The sequence below is a fragment of the Lytechinus pictus genome, chromosome 15, assembly GCF_037042905.1.
Source record: "Lytechinus pictus isolate F3 Inbred chromosome 15, Lp3.0, whole genome shotgun sequence".
Lineage (NCBI taxonomy): Eukaryota > Metazoa > Echinodermata > Echinoidea > Temnopleuroida > Toxopneustidae > Lytechinus > Lytechinus pictus.
The window spans coordinates 12,410,656-12,435,213 of record NC_087259.1 but is presented as its reverse complement, the minus strand read 5'-3'; the positions used below and the strand labels follow the sequence as shown (position 1 = coordinate 12,435,213).

The 24,558-nt window shown below is 34.5% G+C and overlaps 1 protein-coding gene and 1 non-coding gene across 2 annotated transcripts; both read right to left on the bottom strand.

Moving 5' to 3' along the window:
* TRNAS-CGA (transfer RNA serine (anticodon CGA)) lies at positions 1-82 on the bottom strand. The gene has a single exon. It is a non-coding gene; the product is annotated as a tRNA-Ser (tRNA).
* A 12,427-nt stretch (positions 83-12,509) lies between these two features.
* On the bottom strand, positions 12,510-23,926 carry LOC129278362 (uncharacterized). The gene is made up of 6 exons (XM_054914553.2): positions 23,107-23,926; positions 19,744-19,869; positions 18,149-18,291; positions 17,136-17,216; positions 16,305-16,540; positions 12,510-15,910 (listed from the first exon to the last, which is right to left on the bottom strand). Exons 1-6 carry the CDS (start codon positions 23,834-23,836, stop codon positions 15,706-15,708), a joined length of 1,521 nt encoding a protein of 506 aa, XP_054770528.2. The 5' UTR covers positions 23,837-23,926; the 3' UTR covers positions 12,510-15,705.
* Positions 23,927-24,558: the final 632 nt, after the last annotated feature.

Here is a 24,558-nt window from a genome sequence, read left to right as displayed (position 1 = left end):
CGCTGCGAGCAGGGTTCGAACCTGCGCGGGGAAACCCCATTGGATTTCGAGTCCAACGCCTTAACCACTCGGCCATCGCAGCTCCATGAATACTTTTACTTTACAGGGATTCAATTCAAATCCAGATCGGTTATGGTACTTCACATTAAACTAAATCAAAACTTTTTCAAATTTCTAAGAACTTTAAATTTTTGGTGTATAACTATACATCAGCAAGTTTTGCATTCAAATATGTAGCCATATAATTCTAAATCCAGTAACTGGTCACTAAACAAAGCTGATTATAATTCTAATAAAATCTATATTGACGATAAAACGATAGATTTACGTGTTTAATTAGGCCTATATTACTAGGCCTACACTCAAAATTGCAAGGATTTAAGAGAAATCCAGATCGATTCTGCATATTACGATCAATCGAATTCTGTCGTTTTAATCCCGCTATAGATTAATTTAAAAATCTAAAAGAATTTTTATTCAAATCTGGAAACAAAAAGTGGCAATTATAGCTATGTAGGCCTATTGTGGCTAAGTTAGTATCAGCCAGTGGCGTACAGAGGGGGGGGGGGGGGGGCTAGGAGCTAGGCATTTGCCCCCTGAATTGTTCTCACGAAGAAAAAAGAAGGAAAGAGAGAAGGGTGAAAATGATATTATTTTCTGAATATTACGTAAAAATCTATCACAAAATTTGATTTCTGAAATAAAAATGACGAGATTTTTGCTTGCTAGCTTTGCTCGCTCACAACTGTGTATACATTTTGCCCGATATGCTATATCTCGCCCAGCCCTGTCAATATGTTTAGCTCATTGCGCTAATGGTATCAGCAACTGAAATCGTCCCTTCAAAACGGGGCACACCACAGAAATTAGGGACGCAATCACTTTTGGCAAAAAAAGGAGGCAAACTATTGTCCCTCGTTTTGATGTACAACTTCAAATAACACAAATATAATAATACAATCTATTGAATTTTGAGGAAAATTTCAATAATTTTGAATACCTCTCTAAAGACGGAATATAATTTATCTCTTCCTCTGAATGTAAACGATTGAAAAGAAGCACATTTGAAATTGGAGTCGAACTTACTCAATGATTACGATTTCACCGTAAGTACTTCTAATAATAATAATAATAATAGATGCTTATATAGCGCATAATATTCTACAGAATCTCGATGCGCTTTACAAAAGATGTAATTAAGTCTAATACAGGTATACTTAGAATAAAATACATAAATACTAAATGAAAAAATAAAAAAACATTGTAACATACCGCTCCTAAACAAAATAATCTAACATGAGAACAAGTACGTTTTTAAAGATTTGAGAAAGGTGGAAGTACATGTGATGGCCCTCAGATTATTAGGCAGTTTATTCCACAGTACAGGTGCCGCTGACTGAAAGGCACGATCCCCAAACGAACATGTTTTAGACGTTGGTACAGTTAACAAATTCTGGCGAGAAGAGCGGAGATTTCTTTGTGGGACATATTCAGTAATCAGATTATACAGGTACAATGGGGACTTACTAACTAATGTTTTATGACATATTGCTATTATCTTGAAAACAATTCTCTTCTGTACAGGCAACCAATGCAAGCACGACAACAAGGGCGTAACAGGATCTTTACCTTTAGCACGCATGATAAGTCTGGCTGCGCTGTTTTGCACTATTTGTATCTTTCTTATATCTTTTTCAGGCAGGCCATATAAAAGTGAATTGCAAAAGTCAATTCTGGAAGAAACAAAGGCGTGAATTAACATTTCAGTGGTCTTTTTACACAAGTAATTCCGAATTTTTGCAATTCTTCTCAATGACCACATTGCAGATTGTGTCATAATCTTAACATGTTCTTTTAATTGAAGGTGTTGATCCATGTGAACGCCAAGGTTGCGTGCTTTGGTTGTCTCATGTACATCCACCCATCTATTTCAATACAAGCTGGTGTTAAAGCAGGATTAAACCTAGATGAAAAATGAATCACTTCAGTCTTCTGTGGGTTGATTTTCAAACTATTTCTTCGGGCCCAAGAAAGAACTTCAGCGAGACAGACATTAATCCTGCTTGTAGCATTCTGCAGATCATGTGGTTTGAATGCTAAATACATTTGAGTGTCGTCAGCATATATCATTGTTTCCAGGCCATGGGACTTGATAATTGCTGATATTGGAGAGCTGTATAGCGTGTAGAGCAATGGACCAATTATCGATCCCTGAGGCACCCCGCATATATCAGTGATTGGTTTGGAAACAGCTTCCTTCACCCCTTTACAACATGTGTACGTTGTGAGAGGTAGGATGATATCCACTTCCGTACAGACCCATCGATACCAAACAAATGTTTCAAGCGATTTATCAAAATGTCATGGTTAATCAGATCAAATGCAGCACTAAAATCTAAGAGCACCAGCAGAACTTCATTTCTATCATCGAGAGAGACCAATAGTTCTAGTTAAGTTCATCATGGCTATAACACACTAGCGTACCTAAGGGGGGGGGGGGGGCAGGGGGCAGACTTCCCCCCTGACGAGTCACAACTGATCCAGGGGACGTGACCCTGCCCCCCTGACGAGTCAGAACTGATCCATGGGACGTGCCCCCCCCCCTTTTGAGAAGCAAAATTTATTTGTAATGTAAAAATGCAATGAAAACAGACGTGTGCCCTTTCTTTTTAACTTCTCTTTTTAACTTGAAGACCTTTTTTTTTTGCTTGTCCATTTTTTTTTCTGGTACGAAATCCTTTATTTGTGGTTGAAGACCTTTTTTTTTTTTTGCTTGTCAAATTTGTTCGCGGACGAAATATCCTCCAAAAAATTTGCCCCCCTTTTGGAAAATCCTGGGTACGCCGCTGCCATAACGTAAGGTCAAGTCTACCCTATAATAATGCTGATTTGAATAAATAGAGAAAAATCAAAGAAACATTACACTGAAAATTTCATCAAAACGGATGTAAATAAGAAAGTTACGACATTTTAAAATGTTGCTTATTTTTCACAAAACAGTTATGCACAACTCAATGATATGCAAATAAGAGGGTCGATGATTTCCCTCACAATTTCTTTTGTTTTTTGTTGTTGTTTGAATTCTACGATATTTCAATTTTTACACAGTTGACAATAATGACCCTCTTGTTTGTTCCACAAAGTGTTACATCAGTGATGATTATACGATGTTCAGGGAGGATTAAACGATGTTTCACATGGCAACTAGGAGAAAATGTGAATATTTCATATTCAATGTAATGGATTACAAAAGAAATAGAGAGTCGATGATGTCATCAGTCTCTTCATTTGCATACCGACCAGGATGTGAATATTTTTGTGAAATTTAAAAAGTAAAAACTATATTGACGTTTAAGGGAGAAGACTAGTCTCCATTTCTATTTATGTCCCGCTGGGGAAAACCATCATGTGGGAAAACCCACCATCTTTAGAAAATGCAGGTAGTTCTTTTATCTTACTTTATTTGTATTTGTATTTTTGGATTTTCGTTCACACAAACAAAGTAACACAAGATTTCAAAGTCAAATATGTCATCACGCATGTCAATCATAATAATCTATAACAAAATAGAAAAATTCGAAAGTAGCTTGATAGAACCGACTTTGTCGAATAAAGCCAGTTCGTAGTTCCTTTCTGCGCATGATCAAAAGATTCTACGCATGATCAGAGGAAGGTCATTTGTACTAAAGTTACATGGTGGTTTAAAATCTAATGAGATAAGCACCAACTTTGATGTCTTGATTATTCATATATTCTTTTGAATAGTGGTTTTCATTTACATCCACAAAAAAACAACAATGCGTCCACGAACGACTGGTATTTTACAGTTTGCCAAGTACATTGTGCAACATGCTATGATATGCATTCAAAGTAGGAATGCAACAAATACCTTCATAAAGTGTTCATTTGTGTGCTATTCTAGTCACCTGGTCTATTCAATTTCTTCATCCTGCTATGTAAAGCAAGCTTACGTAATATCTTGCTTTGAAATCTGCCTATCATAGTGAAAGAAATGAAAGGTCATTTGACCAAAATTGTCCATGAAGTAACTACGAACTGGTCTATTAATAAAAATAAAATCAGAAGATGATTATAATGTATTTTGCAATAACTTTACAATATTAAAATGACTGCATCTATCAATCGGGCTAGGTATTGAACTTGTCTACAGGCACAGACCCTGATTGAAACTTTGATCAACAAGTGTGTCTCCACGCGAAGACTAGCAAATACAAAACGAGAGAGCCTTTAGTCCACAAGGCATGAATAGGCTGCACATTCAGACCTTAACCCGAGTGAAGGGTTTGCACAGCAGACGTACTAACGTTCTCTCTTTCTACATGTTTTTAATGATGGTGATGATGATGATGATGCTAATGATGATGTTGATGACGATGATGGTGATGATGATTATGGTGATGATGGTGATGATGATGATGATGATGATGATGATGATAATGATGATGATGATGATGATAATAAATAATAATTATGAAAATAATTATAATACTACTACTACTACTACTACTACTACTACTAATAATAATGATAATAATAATAATAATAGTGCTGTCTTATTGAGCGCACACACCGTCCAGAGACGCTCATGGTGCTATATAGCGCAGCAACAGTTCCTTTGGATATACATCAATCTAACAACTACAAATATAAATGTAAATGAAGTAAAAAACGATATCTTAGGTTATTAAAGTACAGTTTTGCATCACCCACTGGAAATTCCTAGCTACATCCTTGTGGGGCCTAGTGCCCTCCTCCTTGCTGCTCCATTGGGGCAAGCCCGGTCAGCTCAGTACTCACAGGAGGTCTAGCTCTAGCAAATAATAATAATATTACTAGTAATAATAATGATAATAATAATCAAAATAATAATGATAATAATGATGATGATAATAATAATAATACTAGTAATAATAATAATAAAAACAACATAATGACAATAATAACAATGATAATTTTTTATTTTTTTTGGATTTGTTTTTATTTTGACAAGTAAAACATACAAAGTAAAACATGTCAAGGGATACAAAAGAAATAATAATGATTGCTGTACAATGTTCGCCCAGTGTCTCTACACTCAGTTTTTTCTCCTCTTACTATTTTTCACAAACTTGAATTCGCAGGCCCCACACACACACTCACACATGGCTGCACGGAGCGAGGGGGCGGGGTCTACTTTTAAGTATGAATTTTCCTCAAAGAATGCCTCAAAACTAACTTTCATTTCCAATGAAAAGAAGCCCGTCTCTCCAAAAACACCTGGTCGCTTCACCTCTCACTTAAATATATTCTTAAACATCATTTGTTTTACATTCCAACCACATTCATTTAACAATGACATCTTTTTCTCTTTTTTTCTAAGAGGGCAGGATTTTTTTTCCATTCCAAAATGCTGTTTGACGCCAGTTTACGAATGCACAGGATCTACTCTGATTATCATATTCCCCTATTCGTTCATCATGAATTTGATACATCATGTGCATCACAGTGCATGTATCGTATGGGTTTTTTATGTACAGGTATCAGTTCCATCAGCGTCTATAAATTTCTTGAACATCATTGCTTATATATATATATATATATATATATATATATATATATATATTTGCCTCCCAAAATGTTCTTCCGAGGCTCCAGTAATCTATGATATACATGTATATATATTTTTTTGCTATAACTCTACCTTTTCTCCATGATATATCTTCTGTTATTCAAGGTATAATGATGTCATGAAACGATAGAAAAGTATTTATAATCTAATTACTGTTGGATTTCTATTAATTCAAAAACATTTTTAATTATCTTTTCAACCTCATAGTTTTACACGAAAATTGGTAAATTAAAGCTATATCAATAGATTCATAGACTTGTAAAACCATTATTTTTTTATGACAATGCTTAAGTAATGCACAGGCCCCGAGTCTGTCAGATCGTCACGCAAAGGTGAACATGCATACGGACTCTTTATTGATTGCTTTTAGCCTAAAACACCTCTTGCACTTGCACACACCGAGCACTCTTTCGGTTATTTCTTCAACTCGCTACATACCAAACATTGTTCTTTCATGCTTGATTCAACAGATTTACTGAATGCTGAAACCTTTTCACCCCAAAGTAAATACTATACAGCTAACGAATTCAATAATGCTTTCAACAAAACAGTTCCAAATTCTATTCCAGATTACTTTAGTTTAATGCACGTAAATATAAGAAGCTTACAGAAAAATTTTGATACGCTTTGCGAACTTTTATCCATTCTTAATACATTTCCATTTTCTATCATTGGCCTCACAGAATGCATTCAACGTCACCTCCCATTCTCAATATCGATAATGACAACTTTCTCCACAATGATCGTAAATTTGGTAAAGGGGGTGGTGTCGCTTTGTATATTCATAAAGATTTGAATTTCAAGCTAAGACATGATATTGAGCTAGAAAATATAGAATCCTTATTCATAGAAATTACTAATGCTAAAAATAAAAATAAAATAATCGGTGTTATTATATAGACCATCAATCAGTTTAACTGAAACATTTTTTAAGGAATTGGAAGCCAGTCTTGATTCAATTTCGCGTGAAAACAAAGATATTTATATCATGGGCGACTTAAACATTGATCTATCATTTCCTTACAATACAGTCGGTCAACATTTTACAAATTTATTATCATCTTTTGGACTTCAACATCTTATAAATAAACCTACTAGAATTACAAACGTATCAAATACAATACTTGATAATATTTTTTCTAACGCAGTTGATAATAACAATAATGGAATAATTTACTATGACATTTCAGACCATCTGCCTATTTTTGCAATGTATCCAAACGACAAACGCCAACTCAAAGCTATTGACAAGTCAAACACTATGCGAAGGAAAGAAACCCATCGTAATATTGAATCCTTGAAGGTAGATTTGGCTGAAGAATCTTGGCAAGATATTTATCTTGAACATAATGTTAATGACTCTTATGAAAGATTTTTGAACAAACTTCTTTATTATTACGAAAAAAATGTGCCATTAATAAAAATCAAATCGAATAAAGAAAAAGAGCAAACAACCTTGGATTACCCAAAGTATAATCAAATCCATATTTACTCGAAATAGATTATATAAAATATCAATTAAATCGCCAACAACTGAAAATATAAATAAATACAAAAAATACCGCAATAAATTAACATCAGTTATATGGCAAGCGCGCAAATCTTACTTTTCTGATAAAATTGAAAATAATAAAGATGATAATTATACATTATTAAAATCTATAAAATAAATATTAGGTAAGAAAAAGGAAACATGTGATAACGTTAATTTCGTAGACAATGGTCAACAAATGCAAGATCCCATTGATGTTGCTAATGCATTTAATAATTTCTTCAATAATATTGGCCCAAAACTAGCTTCAAAGATAACATCTAATGATGATGACTTTTCTGAATATTTAAACGATTTTCCAAAACATTCTTTATTTTTTAATCCAACAAATACTAACGAGATTTTAGAAATTGTTAGGTCCATGAAACCGACTAAATCGAGTGGGCATGATGGTATAAATGTCTATCTTTTGAAAAAAATAATTTATTTTATAGTCTCCCTGCTTTCGCATATTTTCAATCGTTCACTTTCTTGTGGTATTTTCCCCGATCTACTGAAAATTGCAAAAATAATTCCAATATATAAAAAATATGATCCATGTCTTATCTCAAACTATCGTCCAATTTCTTTATTACCGGGTATCTCTAAAATACTGGAGAGAATAGTTTATAAGCGTTTGTATTCTTTTTTGAACAGCAATAATTCATTGATTCCTAATCAATATGGTTTCAGATATAATCATTCAACGGACCTCGCAATTTTGCAATTATGTGACAAAATTTCTGATTCTTTATCTAAAAGGGAACACACTGTTAGGGTTTTTATGGATTTATCGAAAGCATTCGATACCATGGATCATCGCATTTTACTTCGTAAATTAATGAAATATGGAGTTAGGGGGTGGTTCTCGCTTGGTTTAAAGATTACTTAAGCAATCGACGCCATTATGTTTGATTTAAATCTAAGTCATCTAATATTTGCACGTTGAAATGTGGAGTACCACAAGGATCTATTTAAGGTCCCTTGTTATTTTTTATATATATATGAATGACATTGCGAATGCATCTAGAAAATTAACGTTTGTTTTATTCGCAGATGATACAAATGTATTCTATTCACACAAAGACTTAAATATACTTGTTCCAACCCTTAATTTAGAATTGAAGAAATTATCAATGTGATTTAGAGCTATAAGCTCTCATTAAATATAAGCAAAAAAAATTTTATGCATTTTAAAAACATTCAAAGTAAACACAAGTTTCATAACAACATTTTTATAGATGATATTCCCGTCACTGAAAAACAAGAAACCAAATTTTTAGGTGTTTTGATTGATTCAAATTTGACTTGGAACAATCACATTCGCAATATTTGTATGTTGACATCCAGAGGGATAGGGATCTTATATACAGAGCGTCTAAAAAAAAACTATACACTTTTGAAAGGGCTACCAAACAAAAAATATGTCACTTTGGGGGGAAATATACCTATATATATGGAAAGCCAATGAAGTCAACTTTTAGATGACACCAAAAAGTTGGAAAACTATTCATGCTTGAGTGAGCACTACCCACTTAAACAAAGGGTATGAAAATTAGGGTGGGCAGGAATTAGCCTTTCGATTTTTTTCAGTTTTTGAGAGGCGATTCCCTTGGAACTTGCAAACTTGAGGGTGTTGTGATAAATTAATGGTCATTCATTATCAATTTAAATTGTTAGAGCAAATTTCATGAATTATCAAATTGAAATTTCATGCATGAATGAGCGTAAATTGCAATTTTTAGTGCAGCATTTTAACTTTACAATGTGGATCTCAGCAGTGTGTTCATTGGAGTCAGGAGAATAGGGGTAAGATAGGACTTTAATATGTGAAGTAAGCTGATGGGAAAGGGGGTCAACAGAACGTTTGGTCTCCCTTCTACAGGTCCGTCCCTACCCCCTCATGTTGAGATTGAGACTGATTGCTATTATATGTACGCATTAAGTCCAGAGCGGACTGTCAATTTGATAATAAATTCTGAAAATTAGGTCATCAACTTTCACCTATCAATCATTCAATCAACAATTTGTTAGTAAATCAACTGAATCAATGTGACCAATCAAATATTCACCTTTTTCAATAAATTATCAAACATTCAGCTTTTTTAATAAATTATTTCATAATAAGTCAAGTTCTTAAAAATCATTCAACGGAAAAGAAATACCCATTAACCATTAGTCACTTGGCATTTAAGTTTTGAATACCATCCATGAGAAAGAAGGGGTTGGAGGGTGGGGGTGAGTACATGATTTGTAATTTGTAAGAGAACACAAAGAAGAATGCCCTTTTAACCCAGTCTTACCCTATCTCACCCCCTTGCATGTAACAGGTACCATCACATTACTCTGGCTCTCACAAGCACACTTGCAAAGATCCACATAATAAACTAAAAATGCTACACTAAAATTTTAATTTATGTTTACTCGTGCATTACATTTCAATTTAGTAACTCATGAAATTTGCTTAAGAAACCAAAACTGATCTCAATTCATCAGTAATTTAGCATAACACCTTTAACTTTGCAAGTTCCAAAGGACTCACCTCTGAAAAAAACGTGAAAGGCTAATTCCTGATCACCCTAGCAAAGGCTAGTCTCTCAGGAGGGGTGAAAGGGGTAGAGAGAGAGAGACAGAGAGGGGGTTAAGTGATCTGTGGGCCCTTATCCCACCAACCTACTTTCCCCACCTAAGTCCTATTCCTTCCATGAACACATTGCTGAGATCCATGTGAAAAGGTTAAAAATTAAAAAAATTCATGTTCACTCATGCATTAAATTTCAATTCAATAATTCTTGAAATTTGCTCTAAAAACCTAAATTGATAATGCTTGATCATTGATTTATCAGAACACCCTCAACTTTGCAAATTCCAAGGGACTTGCATCTCAAAAACTGAAAGAAAATGGAAGGCATATTCCTGCCCAGCTTAATTTCCATACCCTTTGTTTAAGTGGATAGTGCTCACTCAAGCATTAATAGTTTTCCAACTTTTTGGTGTCATCTGAAAATTGACGTTATTGGCTTTTCATATATATAGGTATTTTCCCCCATAGTGACATATTTTTTGTTTGGTAGCCACTTCAAAAGTGTATAGTTTTTTCTGAGACGCACTGTAGATTGAAATTTTATATCTCAAAAAAATAATTATTTATGCTTTACAATTCATTCATCTTATCCCACTTATCTTACTGCAGCATTGTTTTGGGGGTATAGAAGTAAGTCGAGAAAAGAAACGATATTCCGTCTTCAAAAAAAGCACTTCGCATCTGTACACTTTCACATTACATTGCACATACTAATCCAATATTTCACAACTTAAAGACATTGAAAATTGAGGATATTAACACATACCAAATAGCCATACTTATGTTTCAATTTTCTACAAATACCATTCCAATTCCATGTCGCAATTTTTTCATCTATAACAAAGACATACATACTTATTCAACGCGTCATTCAACAGATATCCACTTAACCAACCCCAGAATATTACTCACTCATAAGACAATTCGCCACCATGGTCCAGATATTTGGAATGCCTTGCCACATAACATTAAACAGTCCGCGTCTCTTATTTCTTTTAAAGCTTCATTGAAAAAGTTTCTTATTTCTAAGTATTATTAAATGTATCACCTGCACTCACCCACTAGCACTCACTCGCACTTTTTAAAAACTTTATCTTATCTCTCCCCACTAAATATCTAAACTTTCATACTTTCTATTTCGTGACATCATTTTATCTAATTATATTTATAACATATTACGGTTCCCATGTAGCCCTCCCTCATGGCTGCTATTGTTTCAAGCAGTTACCTGCTTATTATAGCTGGCCCCTGCATTTTGTACCCACTTTACTATTTTACATGCTTTATTTATGTAGTTTTCAGTCTTATACATTATTTATATTTTTATTGTCACACAAAAATGTACTCATTTATGTCATTGTTATTGTATCAATTTTTTTCATTTGTTATTGATTTATGAATAAAATGCAGAAACTCCTGCAAATAAAAAGAAGCAAAAGCTCACAGATTTGTTTCAATATGCATCCTAAACTAAAAGGTGCAACTTTGCACCCAAAGGGTACTGCAGGGTTGCATTTACATTGCAATCTTATACTTTTCTTTTCTCATAGTGTGTGCATGTACAATATTTCATGATATATAGGATAGTACTTTTAACATTAACGACGTCGGGTTATAACTTAAAATAAACTGTGTACTATTCCGTTAATTGGCGAATTGTGCCTTTTTAATGAATGAATTAATTTTGTCTTAAAATCGGTCAAATATTCAAGGAAAACGTTGGAAAATACAGTTCAATAAATCAACAATTTTACCCCCACCGCCACCATTGCTGCAGTGGAAGATATTGCGCAATGTCGAACTAGATTTATCTGTACTATCCAAAGTAATGATATACCATCTTCAATGAACTCATGGGGAAAACCAGATGGGAAACCCCACTACAGTGTACTGGTTTGATGAATAAAAGAAAACCAAGCCCTTTGACACAAATGCTAAAAACGCTAGCCTCCAAAGTCGATATAAGCTTTAAATTATCTTCAAAATCATTAATAATTAACAATGAAATTGCAATGAAAGCAGTAAATAAGCCATCGTGACTATTAACTTCTTCATTTTAGAAAATAAGTAAATTCTGTCCCTTCATCCTCGAGCCTATATAGCTTATTATTTTTTATTGCATTCTTTCTCTAAAAAAAACCCACTCAAACTTATTTTTTACACAGTATTTTCATGATGTTCTATAGGCTTCCTTCTCCCATTTACCTTTTCAGTGATTATTACCCCTTATCCACTTTCGTCCTTTTCATCTGAAATCTGTGTATTTATCTTGAAGTATACACTCTTAAAAACGTTGGGCAACATACGGTCCACACAACAATTGGTTAAAACATTATCCAACTCTGGGTAGTTTTCAACCAATACTGTGTAGTTTTCACCAAAAGCACACATTATTGGTTTAAAGCTACTCAGAATTTGATAAAGTTTTAACCAATTGTTGTGTGGACCGTATGTTGCCCAACGTTTTTAAGAGTGTAACTCCTCTCAATACAATGTCATTTCTGAATTATATTTTTGATTCATTTCTTCATAAAAAAAGATGTGAATGCATTAAGGATTCCGTTTGTCTAGGTATTTTATGCCCTTGAAAATGGAAATTCATACATGAATGATAATTTACTTATGATAATATATCTCCTCAACAAAATAAACACTTTATGATGAAATATTGGGTACATATTTTTCACACTTTCTCTCTGCCTGGCGTTCGTGCTCTCTCTCTATTTTCAAGACACTTAATGAATTACAAGTGATCACATAAAAAATAAATGTTGCTCAATATGTGCTTTTAAGCTATCACGGCATTTTGAAATTCACAGAATAAAGATATTCACACGATAACACTGCAATGGGTAATTTCAAGTTCAGTGTTGACCTTTTGGTGTTGGTGCTAGATCATTTTTTACACGATTATAACACCATACATAAAATGAAGATGGTCCGGCCGAAAAGTCACTCACTAGTTGTTGAGATGTCAATAATGTGATCTGGATCAGTTTTACAAACTCGGAATAAGTTTTGGAGCTAGGGGATCAAGCAATCCAAATTTCAACACCAACACCAAGGCCAACACCGGTCTTGAGATCACCCAATGTCATAGTAGACAATGTAAATTACGAAATATTGAAATACATGTGTCAAGATAATATATATATACAATTTAATTGAATTTACCTATATACACAAGTATATAAAATCAAAATTTAAAGAAAATTATCAATTCCATTTTATTTTGGCATAATATGAGATTATCTCTCATCTTATGAAAATCCATGATGCACCCGGAAGACAAAAACGAAATTAACAAGACAATAATTCTTTTTTAAAAATGCAAATTTGATACAACAATACATTTTCATGCCACTTTGATGCTAGAACTTGCTTTAGGGAATGGACCTATCCACGGAGGATTATCTATTGTTACTGGGGGTGCTGTGACAATGCTCAGCACCCCCAGTAACAATAAAATAATCCTCCGTGTATCGGTCCATGCTTTAGGGTAACCATAACATTGACCCGAGAGAAATTGTTAGTTCATTTTGATAAAATTTCAAATATTTATTTGTTCATACTTCTTCTGTCGGCCTCAACAATGAGATGCATTAATGGTATCACAATCAAATACAATGACAACGCATGCTATTTAATTTATATATTGCTATAAAAAAAAATTTGGAGGAAAACTGGACAATTTTGAAATGGATTTTCTTGCTCGAACCCCCCCCCCCCCCCCATAATTACTTCGACTCCTCGCGAGACGTGAAACTTACCGTTTTAAATACGAAAGCCCGCTCGGAAACGAGTCTGGGAATTCTCATGATAATTATGTGTATCAGTCTATACAGACATGACTTGTGTTAAACCTGAATAAAGCAACCGGACTGCATGGTCCTCCCACGGCCAGGTAAGTATTATCGTATTTATACATGTATATCTAAACGGCGAATTTTGATGATTCTGAAAGTGGCGTGTGGTTAATTACACATAGAAAATTGCCTATAAATTTAGAATATTGTTAATTAGATCAGGGGGGCGTTTCATGAAAGGACTTGTCGGACGTTTTATCCGACAAGTCCCATATGCATTTTATCCGACAGTTACCATAGTAACAGTACCTCTCAGCCAATCAACATCAGAGAAAGATGTCAGATCTGACAACTTGTTGGATGAAAATGTTAATGAAACACTCCCCAGATAATGATATAGACCTAAATCACCACAAAGTATAAACAAACATTAAGTCGCCAGGCACGTTTCTCCTTAAATAGCCAAAATATGTCTTCAAATGAAAAAAAACCTTAAATTTACAACAAAATAGCTAATCTTATTGAGTAATTCTTCTTAATTCCGTCACACATGAAGTTTTAGGTTGAAAAAAAAAATACAAGATTTATTTTAACACCGATTTCACAGGAAAGTTTGGAAGTTCACCGAGAATGCACATTCATGTATATCTCATGCTTGAGTAAACCCTGAACTTTAAATCTTATTTTCCCCTCCTTATTTGTTTGAAGCTCTCAATTAATTTCTTCTATATTCAAGCAAGTTCTTCTGTGGTCTATTGCTGATCAATGTAACAAAGTAAAACAAAAATCATTTTGGGTTTGTGTGGAGCATAGTGTTCTCATTCAAGATAATTATTAAAATAATGAAGGCGTTATACTATCATACTAATAAATTTGAGTCCTTTTGCTAACAGCAGCGGCAGATTTGTATCAGACTACTACAAAACGGGATCAGTCTTAAAATTCATTCTGGTTCCCTCTAACGATCATCTCAATTTCTTTCCTTCACAGATATCATTTTTAGACATATTTGTTTATTTTGTGTTGTTGATGTTTTCTGTTTTAGGACTCATATTTTGCGTACACCGTTAAGTTTTCTTTCTGTATTATACATGAATAAAAACCTTAATTCAAACTAAAACTTAATATATACATTGTACAATATATCCTGTAAGAATTTGCATGCGATATATTCTCTTTTACGGGGCACGGCCCTGGGAAGCGGGGGTGCTTGAGGTGCTGAAGCACCCCATGATTCCCCCCCCCGGGGGGGGGGGGTGCTGTGTGTTATTCGCTATAGGCAGCACCCGCTGGAAGTCTGGTAGGTGCGCCAAAACGGAGAAATATAACCAAATTAGCCTACATTTTTCAGTGAAACCTTTTTTTTCTTGTCTAATTTCTCGGGACTAAAATGACCTTCATTTTGTAGTGAAACTTTTTTGTTTTCGCTTATCTAATTTAAATCAGCACCCCCTGTAAAAAAATCGTTCACAGGGCCCTGTCACGGAGTGCGGAAGATTAACCTTTACTAAAAACCAACGATTCTCTGATGAGAGTGGTTCAATTAGGTGCATAATAATTACAATTTTTTAGTCAAATTTGCATATCGTCTAGTCATAATTTACTATAATATAGCCATTTCTGACTAGAACGTGGTTAAAAAATTATGATCAGATATATAAGCTGCATCCAGCTAACATCTCATCTGGTAATCTTACCTATGCCATTTTTTTTTTTGGGGGGGGGGCATGGGCATACATTACTTGTTGTAAATATTTTCATGCTTCGGTATATTCAAACCATTAAGATATTTTTTTGCACTTTTATAACCAAAATAACGCCCGATTGAATACGAAGAGAATTCAGTGATAATTATTTTTTTTCAAAGGTGAGACAAAGAAAACTATCAGACCGACTCTAATAAAATGGATCGTCATAGAAATCATCGCCGCAGAAAACGAGAAATGCCCTCTGCTGTCGGCTTTTTTTTTTGTTGGGGGGGGGGGCATGGGCATACATTACTTGTTGTAAATATCTTCATGCTTCGGTATATTCAAACCATTAAGGTAATTTTTTTTTTGCATTTTTATAACCAAAATAACGCCAGATTGAATACGAAGAGAATTCAGTGATTAAAGGTGGGACAAAGAAAAGTCATCAATATCAGACCGACTCTCTAAAACAATGGATCGTCATCGAAATCATCGCCGTAAGAGAGAAATGCAGCTCTCTGCTGTCGGCTTTGTGAACTAGCTGGTCTGGTTCTTGATGCTGCCTGTCTGTTACCATGACTATGTCCCTGTTGCTTGGGTTTCTGGATACTTTCCATGGTGTCTTTGCAGGACCATGTGAATAGTTCCCGCCAAAGTGGTGTCAGCATTCTGTGATGGAAACAAATGGGCTGACTGAGTAACTGGACTACTTTCTTCTTAAACATAATTGATATACCTATTCCGGGATCTTTGGTCAAAAACATCTTTCGTTTACGTTATCAAATAAGTTTGTTTTATTTAGTTTAAGTATTTTGTCGTAATGCTCAAATTAATGTCGTAATTTCCATTTCGACAAAAGATCATTCTATATCAGTCCGGCTTGATAAGATTGTGTCAATGTAATTTCCGTATGTGATTTATTGCACAAAGATCTCATGATGAGGCATATATAGCCTGAACCCCAGGCGAATACAAAATAATCTTATGAAAACAAATAGGCCTAGACAACATTAAGGTTGCTACAAATTGAAATTGTTCATTGATTCATTTTTGCTTAACATACCCATTGATTTTGAGGTAAATGCTGGGAACCAAAGCCAATGCGTCCGATGAAGCGTAGTAGATCATCTCGTCTGTCAACGGTCGAATCTTCCAAAAGTCAGGAGTCTCCAGCATCTTCTTGACGAAGTCATCGTCTTTGTGTGAAGCGCCTTCTCCGAGTAGCTCATGAAGAGCGTTGAAGCCGACTCTGTAGGATCGGCACCTGTTTAGTTGCTCCATCAATGTACGCATCGCAATCTTGATGAAAATAGTTAAAGATATCCACGTTTTTATACCTTTTTTACAGGCTTCAAGCCTTCAGGCCATACTGTTGAATGGTAATGATAGATTGTAAAATGGAGCAATAATGAAGTGCAAAGTGATAAAGACTTGATCACAATCGCTTGGTGTAAAATAAGTTATCGAAATTGATAATTATTTACGGTCCCGGCAATAAGAAACCAAATAACTATGTAGAAGGTATGTGGAACCTAAAATGATAAAGAAACACAATCAAGCAGCGCCCAGGAAGTGCTTTCTCCCGCCCCGTCATTTTCCATGTTTTCTGTCTCTCAATTTTTCTTTAAAAAAATGACATTCTTAAATAATGACAATGCAGCTGAAAGACTTATCTCACTACTTTGTAATCAGATCTGAGTATAACAATATGGTAATTTCTCAGGACAACAAAAGTACAGTAGCTGGATTTAGCTGGCTATTTATCTAGTCATAAATTATTTTTTTAAGAGTTGATGTATCTTCAAAGAATTAAGGTATTATTTTGATGATTTTGTCTTTTTTTCTCAGTAATTTGAATGATGCTTCGCCATTTTCGCTTTAAAAATTTACTTACAGAAGTGTCAAAAACGTTCGTAAGCTTTACATCAAACCCATGATGCAGCGAGTATGTGTCACTTTTGCAGTCATGGATCACCTAAAGCAAATAATAAAATGAAGGGGCAAGGTGATTATCTCAGTTGCAATATCAACATTAAAAAAATCGAACTCGAGCAATCATTTCAATAAACAAAAATTCCAGAATATGTGATAAGTTGTTACTTTGAACCATGATAACAAACATAATTTTTCTATGTAAACGCTAGTGTATCGCGGAGTCAAACAAAATTACAATAATATATGGGTAGAGGAGATAAAGAATGGTAAATAATAACCTAACATGAGTAAACTTAGGCATATGCAACGTATTTATATGAAATGACCCCCGCCCTAATTTTTCTACCTCTCGTTGTAAAATGGAGAAATCGCAAAAATAGGGGAATCTTTCATCCCATTTTTTTATAACGCTGGACACATCGATCCTTTTGACTTTGTTAGACCCAGGGCAACATAAGTCACATGCGTGGAGACCGTGGGGCGTTATGATCCCGACTAACCAATGTGGAATCTATCTAAAAAGCGCATGTTTCATTAACCCATGTTGAAATGACCATCTTTATTCCCTAATCATGCCAAAGTATAATGCCATCTTTGGATAGATAACTTACCACGAAAGATGAAAATGTAATAATATTAAAATAGAAGATTTGGTAGACAGTGAATCAATTAAATTGAAAATGGAAATGATGAAGGTGCCTGCAGACTTTACAAGCTCTGCTTTTTACACTCATTTATTGTTATAAATCTACTGTCATCATTCTTTGCTATATACTTAATTAATTGCCACACTGTAATATGAATTACTAAAATCGATTGCCTTCTATTGTACTGATATTCTGTTATTTATATTGTGAACATGATATGAGAATATATTCAAAGCAAATCAAATCAAATAATCAAGGATGCCAAGTATATATCAATGAACCACACCCCTTTATTCGAGTTTCAACATTCAAATATTAAGCACACCTTCAATATATTGTTGTCTTCTAGTATCTTCTTTAGACTGGAATTTCCTTGAAGGAGACTGGGATTCTTGTAAGCATCGAAGAGGAACGCTTTCCCGTCCGAGGTGGAGATCTGAACAAGAGTCAGGCATCCCTTGGACGTCCCTGCACACAAACAGATACATTCCATCTTTATATGACAAAGTCACACATGCGAATCTGACTCCATACCACAATAAGAATAAAAACAACAGCAACAACAATAATAATAATAACAATAATAATTATAATAATGATAATAATATTAATAATTATAATAATCATAATGATGATAACAACAACATTAATAATAATTATTATAATAATAGCAATAATAATAATAATATTATTATTATGGTACTCATATATAACGCATCATGTAATGATCTCTATGTCATGTATGTGCATTACAAATGAAATATTACGTAAGTCATTGAACTGTTTAATCAATTACAAACATTACTTTATATACATTATACTAAATATCATGCTACATTATTCACTAGAATTAATTTGTATTGCAATTCTAATTTACATTGATTAATTCAAGTTCAAGTTAAAGCTCTTTGATTTATATTTTTTTTCACGTTTTTAACGTCATTGTAAATAGAAACAGACATGGTCCTATAAGCAAATCTTTCGTTCTGATGGAGGCGGTAATATATATCTATATATATATATATATAAATATATGGACTTCAATAAATTTTGTTGGATTAAAGCATGAAAGTTTCAACCTTGTTTCTCTTAATATTACTCCAACACGTGGAATATCTACCGAATATATATATATATATATAGATATAGATATATATTACCAATTATATATATCACCAATTTTTCCAAAGGGCAGATAGCTCTGGGGAACATTAATTTCAGCTACGCCTACCATTGCTCTCTTCATCCATTTCTTTCACAATATACTGTATATATATATATATATATATATATATAGTAATAGGGTGGAGCGAGTTGCTTAGATTTTAGTTGTACAGACTGTTTCCCCCTGAGGGTTCATCAGCAACTAAATCAAATTTAATGTTGAACTAAAGTACAGCTAAAGGGAACAATAACTCTAGTGCAGTCAAGCAAACAAACAAAAGACACAAAGTGGGGGATAAATGACTACAGTGAACAGATAATAGCAATTTTCTTTAAACTGAGTATAAGGAGAATTGGGGGTAATGTTGGGGCGGATTGGGTTTTACACATAGGGGGGGGGGGGTGTTCTATGGTTAACCATAACCTGAAAGGAAACATTTCTTCTTGTGTTTACAGGTTGAAATGAGTTCTGTTCTTGAATTATCATTGCTGTTTTCTTGGCCGTGATTATGTGGTACTTCTCCCACAGACACACACACACACACACATATATATATAGTATACATGTATAGTTGACCAGTTAGGCCTACAATATAAATATAAGATATATTTATATTGTAGGCCTATCTGGTCAACTATGCAGTGCACATTTTGGTTACTAGAATTTTGTAAAAGTAATTGGCAATACAAAATGTTGCTGCGTATGGCCATGGAATCAGAATGAAAATAAGAGGTGATGATAAATGATCAACTTACCCAGTCTTACCCCTTCACAATCGAGACCAATGACCACGATCTCCCTCTTCGCCTTGTCAAGAATCGGATCAAGAACTCGGTTACAATCCGACACAGATTCGATGATTTGAGTGCATTTCAGCACATCTATGAAAAATAAAAACCAACGTTACTTTTTTTTTTAATAATATTTTATTTTCTTCCTCTTTCAAATCAATAAGTTTACAATCACAATTCATATACATAAAGATTATGTGCATGTATACAATAAATAAACAAAAAAAATAAATATATCAATATCAATGAGATTACAAATATTTTAGAATGATTACAAATGAAGTTTAACTGCCAAATTTCTCTTCTATAGCAATGTGAAAGCAGAGGGGAAAACCCATATCAATCGACAAAATAAAAAAACATACTTTAGTAAAAGATGACTTTTTTTCCCTGAATAGAATAGAAATAATCTCTTATGCACATATTAATTGTACAAGAATAAAAAATGATAAAAGATTATTTTAAAGGTTAATTAGAGGAAGGTTATTATCCTAAAACGTCCCTACACACTCACCTTACCCGCATACCCCTCCCCCCTCATCTCTCTCCCCAGACACTCACACAAGCTCACTTCAACTCACCACCACCCACAGCTCCCCCCCCCCCCCTCTTCCCCGTCACAAAACTCACACATCCATCTACACACGTACACCCATACACGATGCATCCTGCTCTGGTACAACTATCTGTATTTGAACAAATAAACAAAACAAAACAGAAACAAAATGAAGCAACCAATACATCCATAGTATTAAGAAAGGTATGCATTGATTTGTTCCCATTTCCTTAAGTGCACCCCAGCTTCCCCTTTTTAAACGCTATTTCATATTCCGTATCTCTATACACTCTTTAACCAAATGTGTCACTTTCTGTAAGGTTGGCAATATTCCCTGTTTTCTTGAACTAAAAATAATATACTTAATTAAGAATATAATACAGTTTATTAAAGTTACTCTAACTTGTAGTATTTCCAGATATCCCCATGAAAATTGTTTTCCAACTGTCACTGCCAAGTTCATTCAGTTGAAATATTTTACTCATCTCTTCCCATAAACTTCAGGACAATATAAAATAAATGTTGGTAGGACTCAACTTCTTTTTTACAAAAGGAACACAAATTATCTGTCTCAAAACCAAATTTAAAAAGTTCCCTTTTCGTGTACACAGCCCCATGCAATTGTTTGTCTTGAAATTCTCTGTGTTTATTGCATAGCATTGCACATTTCAGTCTCAGAAATACTTCTTTCAGCTCCCCCATTCCCAGATCATATTCGGATTGCCCATCTGTAACATGAAATACATAATCAATTTGAAAATGTTCAACGAAGTGGTCATATATTCGTCTAGATTTTACATCACATAGTTTCTGAACATGCCCACATATCATCAGTTGAATTTCAAAGTTGTCTGTATCCATTTCCATAAAATCACCTTGTATCCACTCTTCTGTTATTACTGAAAATATCTTTTGAATTCTGAGCAAGTTTTCAGTTGAAAATTTCAGATTATACCAGTATGAAACTGGTCTTAATTGACCTCCAACTATTATATCCGATACCTTAACTATACCTTTCTGAAATAATTCAATATAAAGAAAGGTCTTATTATTGAGGCATATACGCTTGTTATTAAAAATAATGGGATTACTTTTCCCTCCAAAATGTCTACACTTATCCAATTCGTGCCATGCCTTCAACAGATCTATGTAAAATAATGGTATACCTTTCAAATTCATTTTACTCGTATCATAATCACACAGAAATATGATGCGACCACCACTTTAAGAGCTAAAAAAATATTCGAAGGTCGCTTTCCAACCCTAACTTTTCCCTCCGTCTAGCAAACGTTTAATCCACATTATTCGTTTGGTCTTAACAAACGTTACATTACCAATCAACCAATCAATCAATCAATCAATCAATCAATCAATCAATCAATCAATCAATCAATTAATCAATAAATAAATAATATCAATCAATCAATCAACCAATCAATCAATCAATAATATCAATCAATTGACCAATCAATCAATCAATCAATATAACAATCAAGCAATCAATCAAAATAATACATGGTTTATTAAAATACATATATTGCAGTAAAAATAATTGCACATGTTTTTACACATTCTTAATTTCAATATACACGGAACAAAATACATTTCCAATGAAAAAATATACAGAGAGCGATTGCAGAGAAAATATAAAAATCATTGATAGCAGCAACATAAAAAAATGCAATGATAGATCATTAATGATGATTCATGCCCCCAAAACGCAACCGCCTTATGTTTGTTGATACGAAAACTGTATATAGGATATGAATGATATGAAAACATAAGAAAAAAAATCTAAATAGACTTTCATTTTGTTGAGAAATTCAGATAATGTTATAAAATATCTCTTTGAAGCGCCTTTTTAAAAGAAGGTTTATATCACACGATCACTATCTGAGATGTCATCATGGCTTGCCAAATCTGTTTACTTCCTTATCTGAATAAATACCAGCAAGCGAGCACAGCGAGCGATGAAAATAAGCAACATTGAAGAGGAGAGGAGTGTAACTTCGTCAACAAAATAATATAGCATAATTATTCTTAGCATAATGAGGAGGTGTCGTGCATGGTCTAGTGGTTATGACACTCGCCTTTCAATCTGAGGGACGTGGGTTCGATTCCTTCAGCAAGTTTACCCACGTGCTGCACTCAACCCAGGTGAGGAGAATACCTGGTCATGGATAGGAATCTACTAACTCCCATGTTACAGCCAATGTAATTATGCTGCATTACTGTCGAGCGTTTAGAGACTTCTGATATAGAAAGTAGCACTATAATAAGCAAGTATGATTGTTATGATTATTATTGTTATCATTATATCATATTATCATTTCGCTCTTTATCTGTTGTAAATTCGGTCCGTTGACTATAGGATTTGGTTTCTTTCTTTTTTAAACCTTGCTGCATCTTTACACTTTCCATCGTGCATTCACCTGTCTTTCAAAACCATACACCAACAAGGACTCTCTTCGTTTCCTTCTTCTTGCTTAAACTCTCTGTCATTTTTTAAAGTCATTTGGTTGACTGAGTTATCTTCTGTGATTTAGTTTTATTTTCCTTTTTTCTTTCCCTTTTTACAATTTCTGTATTATGTACTCTAATCATTTAATTCCCATGTTCACTCTTTGTCTCACTTTTTTCTTTGTCCCCCTCTTTCCATGCCGTACATAATGTAGATGATATAATTTTTTTAAATTATTATTCCAGACGTTCTGTAAACGTGTGAAGATAAATTTGGTCATGTACACTTTAAGAAATAAGCTTAGGCCTACCTTTTATTTCAACAGGACTACTGGCTGCTGAGGCTGTTGCTCCGGAAGGTTTGCTTTTATTTCCCTTAGTGCGAACGGGTTGTATCTCAAGGGCTTTCTTGGTGACTGCTGGGTTGAAAACTTCCTCGCTGAACCCACAAGATCGCTTCACGACCGGGGGCCTTGATGAGATCGTGAAATATTGTGGAAATGAGAGGACGATCCTTTCAAGATCCTTTTCTGCTGCTAAATGCTGGCCGATGTTGGGGATATTCTTGACTTTGAAATGCGATTTCACAAGAGGGAGAAGCTTCTGAAGACTTGTGTTGTTGAGCATCTGCGTGACTTGCAGCAATGCCGAGATGATCCTGCCGATAGCATCCCGAGGTATGTTAAGGGAATAGCTGAGATCTGTGAAATGCTTCTCTGGGGCGTCGAACCGGCTTGGCTGCGGTGCTGGCTCGACGTCTTTCCTGAAAAACTTTACTTCCCATTGGGAATTCCTTCTGACAGCATTCCGAATGCGATCAGGGATCTTGGAGAGCGCCTCCTCTGACATGGGAACAACCCGAACCTTCAGTCGGGCATTGGGTTCCAGGATGTCACGGAGGTCTCCCACGTACGACCCTGTGATGCGGCGAGCAGAGGACGTGTCCAGGCGGGAAGTTCCAGGCTTTCCCGTTACTGAAATGTTCGCATAATTTTTGTCAAGTCGCGTAATGCGACCAGGAAATTCTTCGGGATCTGCCATGATGGTCCTTTCTCCTCAAAGTTTGACAGCTACAATGAAAACTGTGCCCTAGCCTGTCATTGTACTTATCAACGGGCAATGCATGATGGGCGGGAGAGGATCATAATAACTCCGGGGAATCCCCGTGGTTGCTCAATAGTGACGCAATGGGATAGTCTAGTTTTTCAGACGTGATTCTCTAATTTAATTTCTTTCACTGTTGCCTCTGTGATTGTCCGATTTTTGTTTAAAATTAAGTCTGTATCATGGAAAACCGTCTTTCCAAATGACATTGTCATTTACTTTTGCTATAACATAAACAAATATTTATGTTTTATATATGGTATACAATTTGTTTTTGTTTGATGGAAGTGAAATAAATGAATTTGAATTTGAATTTGAACCATAATAAAGTTAGTAGCAATATCAAATTGCAATTAACAAGTTTGGACACCGAATCAGTTATGAAATACCATTCATGGAAGATATCATTAAGTAGGCCCTTTCTGAAAGAAATTAGCCTCAACATAATACATTTTGACTGCTTGGAAAAGAAATTACGAGGAGAAGAAGACGGCGCGCGGATCGAGTCATTATTGTTCTTTCGCAATCACCAACATCTCTTCGATCGTGTTTCCAAAAAGTCCTGTCTCAACATTGTTAAAAAACACGTGCGAAAAGGACAAGCGGTTGCAACATCGAGAAGCAATAGGACCTATGTATTTCAATCTATTTCGCCACGC